Source organism: Zophobas morio, unplaced genomic scaffold (assembly GCF_036711695.1).
Source record: "Zophobas morio isolate AGI-343-1 ecotype UQ-CSIRO unplaced genomic scaffold, CSIRO_AGI_Zmor_V1 ptg000017l, whole genome shotgun sequence".
NCBI classification, from domain to species: domain Eukaryota; kingdom Metazoa; phylum Arthropoda; class Insecta; order Coleoptera; family Tenebrionidae; genus Zophobas; species Zophobas morio.
Window position 1 is genome coordinate 10,482,621 of NW_026972122.1, and position 11,348 is coordinate 10,493,968.

The following is an 11,348-nucleotide window of genomic DNA, read 5'->3' on the forward strand; positions in this document are numbered from 1 at the left end:
TCACTAATAAAACCAACCTGTTTGCGTTAAATATTTGTAGTTAATTTTAATTTTATTTCCTCCAAAATGGCGGATAAGCAAAAACTAATGCTGTATTATTGTCACTACTACTGATGCTCTCAAAATTATTTAGAGCGTCAGTATTTACTTCTTTTGTTTGTCCATATAGAGGGGAGTGTTATCAAGTGTTTTTTGCATTGAAGCTCGCAAATCTACTTATTTGATTAAATAAATTCAAGCAAAAGTAACGTTCATTGTCAAGAACTTTAGCTTCCACATTTGTCTGTTTATTCTGAATATTACACCTTCTGCTGCTAATTTACAAGTGTTATTTTTCACAGTTTTGATTTGACCTTTTGATACTTTTTCCGAAATAAATCAACGACCCCATGAATATGATCATAAATAAAAAGAAACTTACTGATTACACTATAATTTGTTCTTAAATTTTCTTCCATCCTTCACCATTAAATGCTTTACTACAAACTACAACGAGGTTATGTTTTCAATTTTTTAGCCACTAGAACTCAAGACAATTTTGGAAAAATGCCAAAAAAGCATTGAAAAAATAAAACATACTGCCGTACTTTGCCACAAAATCGATGAATAAATTCTTGAATAAAATCGTCGACTTGAAAATTTTATCCAGCTGCTATTTTAACAACTACACAACTTAAAAACGTTGAAAATAATATCCACAATCACGCAGAACAATGTCGCTGCAGAAATCCAGCTTGTGTCTAGTAAATAATTGCCTGTGTCCGAACGGCTGTGATCTCGATGGCGGTCGCAGAAAGAACCGATCAGCAAACGCCGAAGAAAAGCCAACATCCCGGAGTCGAGCCGCCAATGTTCTTCTGGCTGTAGTTGAAGTGACGTCGGCCAATGGGGGTCGTAGATGTAGGCCGAGTATATAAGCAGTCAGAGACAAGGCGGAGGGTCTGTCAATTGTGTTCAGCGGTGTAGTGCTTTAGTTTGATAGTGATGGCGCGCAGGCAAGGTGCGCTTTTCGTACTTGCGATATGTGCCTATACCGGTAAGTACCCAACTATAAGCGGAACAGACTCAACTTTCAAAACTCTCTTTATTATCTGCGTATGTACCTACGTTCTTCTAGCCATTATCAGGAAGAAGAAATTTATTTTTGTCGATTGCTTTCACTTGTCGTAAGATTAATACGGCCTTCGGTAATGGATACGGCAAACAGGTTTTTGAACTTTTGCCATTAATTCGTACTTTTTAGTGAAATGCAATCACAAGTTTTTATTCGAAAAAACGACGGCTAATTTTATTAAGACTGGATTAAGTTACTCGTGCAACAAGTATAAACAACAAGAAATAAGTAATTACTGTTGAAACCCCCACCTCCGCGCTTGGTTAGTTACAATGTATTAATATCGCAACAATAAAACAATAACAGCAGCTGGAAATAGTAAAAGTGGTGGAGACTTCAATGAGCAGTCAAAAACAAAGCTTAACGTTTTTGAAGACGATTATGTTGTCGTCTGGATTAAAAGAAAAGCCAAAAAAGTTGAACTGGTGTGAAGACCGAAATGAACCGTAAAATTTGCCAAGTGTACTGTTTTGTTACTAAATTAGTCGACGTTAAAAAAATTTTAATGTCACAAGTTAGTGATGATACCTGAGTCTTAAAATACATACTTGGCTAAATTTAGAATGACGCTCAAATTGTAGAAATTTTACCTGTAGGTGATAAAATATGTGATATCGTGAAAGTTGATTGCCTTGCAGTTTTCTCTCTAGATTTTTAGAAGATATCCAGTTATTTATTCGTCGACTTGTCATTCCAAGCATACTCTGAATTTATCAGATTTTTTGTGATAATGTAGTAAGTAATTATTAAAAGGTCGACATTACTTTCATAATCGTTATTACAAGTCATTAACTAATGTGGTAAATTATGCACTTAACGTAGAGTTTAACAAACGGAATAAATTCAGACGCAAATTTTTACCTAGATGTTCATTCTATCCAAACACGAATTTCTTCAAATTGAAACAATAGAAACTAAGTGTAAATATTTTATTTGATGTTTGACCTACATTCATCTACTTACAAATCAAAATGAATTTTCATTAGCTTTGTTAAAAATCACTTTATTACGTTCTGAAGACAATCTAACAGTTTGAACAATCAAATTATGCAACTTTGACATATCCCATAGTGAGGATTAGCATATAATATGTAGGGAATTGCGAGTGGTCCATATTAAGAATTTAGTAAATTACGCGTCGAACAGTAAATACTTGAGTGCTCCACCCAAATTCCTGCCACAGCACAATGTGATCCCGAACAAGGTGGTGAATGAAAAATTTCTGTGGTTAACCTTGCCTGGAATCAGTGGCTCGAAGAAAAAAGTTAAACAAGAATTTTCTGATATTTCGCGACTTTGCATGTTGTAAATAAAATAGGAGCATGAAACCACACTCCACTTTTCAATATATTACATAATTATCTCGTTACGTCAAGACTTGGGGCAATTTTATATTTGGATGGTGATTTTTTCAGAGTAAGTTCAGAGTATATTTTTTGTTACATACAGCAGTAAATTTCAATCTCGACAGAAAATCTTTTTATCGGCAACACTATCTCGAAAATTTGACTTTCTCTTGGTTAACTCATTATGTGCGCGTAAGCGAATCTATCCTTAAGTATATTAAAATGATATTCACGACATTAAGTTACATAATTACAAACAGTTTGCACTCTGTTGGCTATTTTTCAATATCCTGCTTTTCAGTATTTGCACAACAGTCTGAAGAACCACCGAAAAAGGAAGATAGTTTCGAAGCAGAATTATGCAAAGACAAAGACGCCGGTGAGTGGTTCCGTTTGGTGGCAGGAGAAGGAGATAACTGCCGTGACGTCATTCAATGCACATCTTCTGTAAGTAACTTGGAAGAACATTCACTTCCTGTTCTTTTAATTATAAGTTCGAGCGAGGCAAAAAAATCTACAACCTTTCTTTGGACGACGCCTTGAATTTCAATCTCGATTGAATTTTGCAGACAAGGTCATCTAAAGATTTGCACAACAAACAGTAGCAAGACTGATTTTATCACTCGTTGCAGGGTCTTCAAGCCATTCGTTGTCCGGCAGGTTTGTATTTCGACATCGACAAACAGACCTGCGACTGGAAAGATTCCGTCAAGAATTGCAAACTCAAAAACAAAGAACGTAAAGTCAAGCCTTTGCTGATCACCGACGAGCCTCTCTGCCCCGACGGATCTTTAGCTTGCGGCGACGGCAACTGTATCGAAAGAGGTCTTTTCTGTAACGGAGAGAAAGACTGCTCGGACGGATCCGACGAGAATAGTTGCGGTAAGTTAGAATGTCATCAGGTGTATTGTTGCATCCTTGGGTCATGTAACGCCAATAAATTGTGTGTGACTTTCCCTTTCGCGAGTTGGAATGCAGATGGATGGCTGTGTTTACGGTGATGGAACAAGTTAGATCTCGGTGAGCTGCAACCCAGGGACCTTGTGAGGTTACATTTAATGCGAAAGTCGATATTAAGAAATAACTTTCGTTGTCCTTGATGTAACGTCTACAACGTCGGCGGGTGCGGCGCCGTAATACATGCCACTTTGACGGCCCACTTTCCATCACAAGAATGTAGGTGCTCGCCAAAGCTGCCTCTCAACTATCAAACATCTTGTTGCGACATTATCACCCTTTACTCGCTTTTTAATTGACCCGCAACCTTTACAAACCCGTTTCACTTTTTCTAAAGAACTATTATGTTAATTGCTTCGATTTTTGGCCAGCGATGTTTGTAAATAAAGACGTGTAATCGGATGAAAGTGTACTCTTACTTTCTTCGGCTCGATACATTTTACTTCCTTTCAGATATCGACAACGATCCGAATCGCGCTCCGCCATGCGATCCAGCTGTTTGCGTCCTTCCGGACTGTTTCTGCTCGGAGGATGGCACCACCATCCCCGGAGATCTTCCATCGAAAGACGTTCCTCAGATGATCACGATTACTTTCGATGACGCCATCAACAACAACAATATCGAGTTGTACAAGGACATATTCAACGGCAAGCGCAAAAACCCTAACGGTTGTGACATTAAAGCCACATATTTCGTATCCCACAAATATACAAATTATTCTGCCGTACAGGAAATGCACCGCAAAGGTCACGAGATTGCCGTCCACTCCATCACGTAAGTCGTTAGAGCTATCGATTTCCGCGGTAATTTCTAATTCGATTATGATTCAGGCACAACGACGACGAACGTTTCTGGTCTAACGCCACGGTCGACGACTGGGCCAAGGAAATGGCAGGAATGAGAATCATCGCCGAGAAATTCGCCAATCTCACGGACAACAGTGTGGTAGGCGTCCGAGCTCCCTATCTGAGAGTAGGTGGTAACAATCAGTTCACCATGATGGAAGAACAGGCCTTCTTGTACGACTCCACGATCACTGCTCCACTCAGCAACCCCCCATTGTGGCCCTACACCATGTACTTTAGAATGCCCCATCGTTGTCACGGAAATCTCCAGAGTTGCCCCACTAGAAGTCACGCCGTGTGGGAAATGGTTCTCAACGAGTTGGATCGTAGGGAAGACCCCACCAACGACGAATATCTTCCCGGTTGTGCTATGGTTGACTCCTGCTCCAACATTCTGACCGGAGATCAATTCTACAACTTCCTCAATCACAATTTCGACCGCCACTACGAGGAAAACAGGGCTCCTCTAGGTCTCTACTTCCACGCTGCTTGGTTGAAGAACAACCCCGAGTTCTTGGACGCCTTCTTGTACTGGGTGGATGAGATCTTATCCAATCACAATGATGTATATTTCGTTACGATGACACAGGTCATTCAATGGATACAGAATCCGAGAACTATCAGTGAATCGAAAAATTTCGAACCTTGGAGGGAAAAGTGTGTCGTTGAAGGAATTCCAAACTGCTGGGTGCCACATTCTTGCAAACTTACGTCTAAGGAAGTTCCTGGAGAAACTATCAATCTTCAAACTTGCGTGCGTTGCCCCAATAATTACCCATGGGTTAACGATCCTACCGGCGACGGTTTCTTCTAAGTCACCCATTTAGCAAATTAAGGGACTTTAAATAGTGTTACCCTTGCCAAAACGGCTCTTACCTGGGGTTTTAGTGATCCTACTGTTCCATCTTATATTTATTATTTCTCAATGACTGTATGCGTGATTTATTTGTTGATTTTTTGTAATAAACATTACCTTGATAAGTTTAGACTGTTAATTCTCGATTTAATATCCTAATGGCGATATAGCGTTCTAAATGTGAATTACACCAACATGTAACATACACTCCTAGTAGGTATATGTAAAATTACGATGATTATGTTTTGTAAAAATTTTAATAAAACTATAATCATAAAAACTTACACGGTTGTATCTTTTAAACTATCTCACCCATTTATGAATCGAGTGTTAAATTACATTAATTAAGTGTTAAAATCGGTCATCAAAACCACTCAAGCAGAGATGGTAAATTATACGATACAGTAGCAATTTCTTTAAATCAAGCAAAAAAACAGGGTCAGCTCGATGTAGCAAGAAGACTTCGTCTGACCCAAACCTCGTTAAATAAAATTTGGTGAAAAAAAAACTGATTTTAATTTGTACTAGAAGCAATTCAAGGTAGCATTCCAGTTACCCTTGTTTTTTCCATAAATGCAAAGTATTTAGTGTCGTTTTCCTCAGCACCACACCTACAGCAATCATTACGTTTGCGATTAACATATTGAAGAAAAAATTCCTACATAAAATTAATACTTCTATCCACAATCTAGCTCCTATTAATATTCAATATATATTAAATGACTTTTGACATGACATTGAACTTTACGCTAGCATCGATAGATGTAGGTAAACTTTCATTTTCCTAAAAAAGATTACCGGTAAATGACACCCAAAACGATTCTCAGAAGGAATTGTTAACTTGGATACCCACTAAACAACATTTACTCACTGCTAAGTTTGTGCAACGATTTGATTCAAAATTTCCAACGGAATATATAACGAGACAATTTTTAACATTTGTATGTATTTACAACCCCTGCACAAAGATACAAATTGTTTACTTATAATTAAGAAAAAACAAGTAATTACAACATTAATTAAAATACTTTGTTGTGGAGTCATGATTAAGTAATGAAGTAAAGATTAATATTTCAGTAGGCGTAAATGAAATACCTACTACATAACGTGGAAAATTACGACCGGTGTGTTTCACAAAAAAGAAAGAAAATCATAAAATCATACACATAATTTATTAGCCGCGTAGGCAACTTAAGTTAGCTCAGTCAAACATAAGCACGATCAAACAATATGCAAAAAATGCGTCTTCCTTCTCAGTTTATCTTAAGATCGGTAAGCAATAAATAAAATTGCTATACTCATGCGTACGTAGCATATGAAGTCATGAAACAGGTCTGCTAAATCGCTTTCACCATTATTACTTTCACTTTTCTAGACTGCAGCAGCAGTCGTAGGAATGACTGTTTAAATGAATCTTTAAAAAAGCTTTCTTAATAAATATATAGCTTTAAGAAACAAAGTAAAAGCTAGTATGTGTTAGGAAACAATCCACGCATTGTTCGTAGTCTGTTTTCAAAGTTCACTATAGACATCTTGTAATTTAAATATTCAGAGAAATCGTGAACAGGCGCCAACAAATTATATACAGGGTGTTGACTCTCAAATGATCAATCAATTTACTCCAAAATCACTGAATGTATAGGAAATAAAGAGAGAAATCAATAATCTACGGAACAATTCTAGCACTTCCGGTTCCACGGTAAGGAAATACAACATTTACATTTATAAACAGTTTTAACTTTTTCTGCAGATTATTTTTATCCTATAGAGTAATATTAAATATTTTGTAACAGTATTGGAAATAATTGACATTATAGAAAACCCTTTTCGTCGAAAAATGCTTACGTAGAATGGCTGTGTCAATTAAAAATAAAATTTCTTTCATGTACATTTAAATACCTGTTCAACATTTTTTTATATTCCATACAAATTTATAATGGTAGAGTATTAAGTTGTTAAATTTTTTGGGTCTCTAGACTGAGAGAAAAAATAAATAATTTTTGATCTCTTAATCATCCCGAGATTGGTCATACCGATTCTTAAATGTCAATATGACAGTGAGAGTAGCAATTACTCATTAAACTAAGTCTTTCAAGGCTTATTTCTCGGTTCACTTTAGACTTTATTTATCTCACCAAAGTGATCTTGTATAACATTTAAAACTACGTCATTAAGCGATATAATCCGGGTAAACCTACAGTTTTTCTAATCGTGCAACTATAAATTTCGGCGAGTAAAATCAAATCATAATGTAAAAAAAATAGCAAAACAGAAAAACAAATATCCTCACCAAGAAATTGGGGTAATTTTCTTCAACAAATTTAATCTTCGTAAGTACTTGGAACTTGTCGACAAATTTGTTGTGCCATTATGACCCAATTGTATATTATTGTATGAAGAAAATAGTGAAGATGATATGTATAGAAAATTAATTAAAAAATAGTCAGATGATATATCTGTCCTTCCTAAAATGTTGATGACGTCATCACAAAATTATGTTATAGAAAAACTCACTTGAAACACAAGCACAGCATGCTTCTTTACTTGTACTTTAACAGTCCACACATATCATTATTTTAACTTTTGGGGGTTATAAAAAAAATTTGAAGAATCTGCATTTGTCCGCTTGTACTTCAAGGAAAGTTCCGTGTGAATAACTTTGGACCAATTTTTTAATGTCTGCTACTACTATAAAATTTTGTTGCATATATTATTAATAATTGACCCTTAGCCTTAAATACTCAAGAACCTTGACATTCTAAACTAACCTGATCGAGTGTATGTACATTTTGTGATAGGAATACAAACGAACTTCTTATAGTGGTCTAACGTACTTACATTATAGTTGCTTTGAATATATTTAAATAAAAACTTACATCATTACGCGATTATTCTGGTTTAAACAATATTTTAATAAAATTGATTAAAAATTAACCATATAATTTATGGGAGTTCATATGTCAATAAACCGGTAAAACTAGTGTTGGGATTTTTCTTGAAAAAATCGGTGACGACGACGTTAAAAACAGGATTTAAAAGAAGATGCACGTTTGATGCATCTAAAAATCGTTCTCCTAAGGTCGACTATTTTCGAGCTACACCCATGGGTTAACTTTTTCAAATGGGACTACCATCTCGTGATATCTTTTTTAAAATTCATAGTAGAAATACTATTTGTTTATTCAAATATTACTCATAAAAATTATTCTAGATTGCGTGACTAAAAGAAGTAACACAACTTTTCCGTTGCTAATGGGTTCGATTAAAAATACAAAGATACAGGGAGGTTTTAAAGACAAGATCCAGCAGTTTGAAGTTATAGTTGCGACTGTCAACAGTCTGTAGACAGTGGTTACCAACCTCAGCGTTAAGGAATATTCCTATATTAATTATGATAGATCTATCGCTACAAGAATCGAGAATGTATCTTCGAAAAATAAAGAACGAAACCAATTTTATCCGTAATAGTAGGACCCTGAAAATCCGCTATTCTTTCCCCAGGAAATGACACAGAAATAATATAATAAGTAACATTCGCTTAGAACAAACGTTTAATAAGAATTTTACGCAACCATGTTGGATAAAAAAAAACTTAATTTAATTTTGATTTACACAACTTCCCAAAAATATATTATAATTTAGTTGTGCAAAACATTATTTGTCAACAAGTTGGTACACCTCCTCATTGCGATAAAACGGCTGCTAAAATTTTATACAGAGTGTTGATAAATTCCCCACAAACATAACTCATTCTGACTTTTTTTTGTAACTAAACGCTTTTGCATAATGACTTCATCAAAGATTTTTAAATGATAACGCCAACTTTTTCCTTTGCAACGCTAGAGAATCGAAATTTTAATGATCTTTAACTTTGGCTAAGTGAGTAGTTAAAAATATGCATTTTGTTCTCAATATTGATATAATTGAAAGCACTTGTACAAGAGCCAAGCTGATTCCATTATTCGTATGTGGTGTGCCAAAGCTGAAAGTGTGTTTAATACAAGAATTTGTTGTTTTGAATTGAGGGCTAAAAAGTATTGTAGGACATTCTATTAACTCCGGTATGTAATTATTTTAATAACAGTATAACAGTACGTCTGGTGAGCAGAAAAAACATTAAATCTGTCCAGATGTAATTCTTGAGGATAACCTCTAGGTAGGTAAACACCATCTAATATACAAGATGTTTTTGAAATGCGTGTACAAAAACATTTGAGATCTCTAGTGAGAGTAAGAGATCTTCCAGTATTAAAACTAATGTGGAAATAATCGACCCCTATACACACTTTTTCGGCACCACTGATGAATCACCACCAGGTGTGGGGGGTTAATGTACTTTTATAAATCTATAAATCTCACCAAAACACGTTCCCATTTTTTTGTATGTGTAAATCAAAAACTCCCTGTATGTATTGCTATTTTCAGAAATTTCCATTGGATTCGTTCAAAAGCAGAAATGAGAATTTATATCACTATAAGTTTTTTACAATTTCTGCGTTTATGAATAAGTGGATAGGAGGGGGCCTACAACCGAACTCTGAGGAACACTCATTTTTTGATTAAATAATTCAGATTGAAATCAATTCAGTTTGACAAACAAATAAGTAAATATTAATACCACGTCTGTTTATTCAGAATTCGGCGTGAACAGATAAAATGAACAGCCTGTATAGTATATAATATAAGTAGTAACGTTTGTAGTGTGCCCATGTCAGTTCGGTATCATTGTACTGGCAATGACAAGGTGGAAGTTTAAGCATATCAATACCATGCTGTTCCAAAATGTTATCGATTTCATATTTCGTGGGAACATCCAGTGAAATTATGGGTTGAATTAAATCCCATAACTGTTTCTTTGTAAATTTTGGATCAAAAGCAATGTTGAATTTTGTTAAATATTCCTACAGGTCTATTTTTTGAAGACTTGGTAGTGGCTTTTCTAATTCTACGGAGTGATTATCCATAATGACTTCTATTTTAGAACTCTTTGAGGGATTTGGAGACCATATAACATTAGGTAGGTATCAATTGGTTTACAACCCATTCTTTGAACATAGAATTTATGGTTTTATGATATAGTCTATCATTATTTGTAAAGTGTAAGAGAAAGCTAAATCCCTTCATAAAACTCTCTGTCCTTCAAATTTTGTAGGTCTATAGTTCTTTGTGGACATATTGTCATCTACCCATGTTTTTAGTTGAGAACCGTATCTATAAATCCAAGTCATAAGCATGGTAAATTTTTGATCAAAATGTATTTGCCCATCTCCCGTAAAAAATGGATGACGTCACCTCAAAATTTTGCTGAATAAATCCTATCTTAAATATGCAGAATATGATCAGTTTTTACTTGTAATTTATAATTTATCATTTATCATTTCATTCATATTTATTAGATTTGCTTCTACAGGGTGTCTGAAAAAATTAATGAACCAGTCAATTTATTTTGTTCTTGTACTATCTTGGTATACTTTTTGGACAAAAAAACCGAGTATGCTTACTTAATTAATTGTATCTCTCTTCTGTATTGACGAGACAAAGTCAATCAAATGTTAGTTTCTTTTAATACATATGTATTAATTTAATGACATCATTACGTACTTCAATGCCGGCGCTGATACGACATGACGTGCTAATGATCGAATTCTTTCGAAGCATAAACATAAACAAAACAGTTAAAGTTAAGCAAGTACTAGGAACTAAGAATACATTGTTTCCCACTGATTATCTGCCTTAAATATATTTCATAGTATCCGCATTTTTTCAGACCGTGCCCCCTTGGAATTTGCATCCTCGAGGCGCAAGGATTGAGGGGGTGTTATTTACCATTCTGGAGCGAGGGAAGTTCTGTCGAAATAACCTTCGACCAATGTTTTATATATATTTTTGACACCGGACGTTAACTGAGAAAATAGTCCCTGATGCTAAAGACTCAGGTGTTACCAGAATGGTAACCCTGTTTGAAAAACTTGAGATAACTCCAAGAAGGTCAGCTCTAGCAACATTGCTCTTTGATAAACATTATATTATTATATGTTCCCCTTCGACTTTAAAAACAGGTTTTTGTTTTTAACCAAAATATCAGCATCAAAATTTCCGCTTAAACAATATAGAATAAGCAAATAATGACATTTGATATAAAAAATAATGACGGCTGCAGATCTTATAAATGAAGAAAATAAGGTAGCCGGTGTAACCCAGAAGTTGTCTAATAAGCAACCAATAAAAG

General features: G+C 35.1%; 1 protein-coding gene across 1 annotated transcript; it reads left to right on the forward strand.

The window, feature by feature from the left end:
• The first annotated feature begins 855 nt into the window (after positions 1–855).
• Serp (serpentine) lies at positions 856–5,403 on the forward strand. The gene is made up of 5 exons (XM_064057316.1): positions 856–1,036; positions 2,762–2,907; positions 3,093–3,342; positions 3,871–4,192; positions 4,249–5,403. Exons 1-5 carry the CDS (start codon positions 985–987, stop codon positions 5,075–5,077), a joined length of 1,599 nt encoding a protein of 532 aa, XP_063913386.1. The 5' UTR covers positions 856–984; the 3' UTR covers positions 5,078–5,403.
• The last annotated feature ends 5,945 nt before the right edge of the window (positions 5,404–11,348 follow it).

Bases quoted from the DNA above. Each gene is read 5' to 3' on its own strand.
- Serp (XM_064057316.1), top strand. From the start codon at position 985: ATGGCGCGCAGGCAAGGTGCGCTTTTCGTACTTGCGATATGTGCCTAT. The intron at 2,908-3,092 runs GTAAGTAACTTG...CACTCGTTGCAG, and splicing joins TCATTCAATGCACATCTTCT to GGTCTTCAAGCCATTCGTTG. The intron at 3,343-3,870 runs GTAAGTTAGAAT...ACTTCCTTTCAG, and splicing joins ATCCGACGAGAATAGTTGCG to ATATCGACAACGATCCGAAT.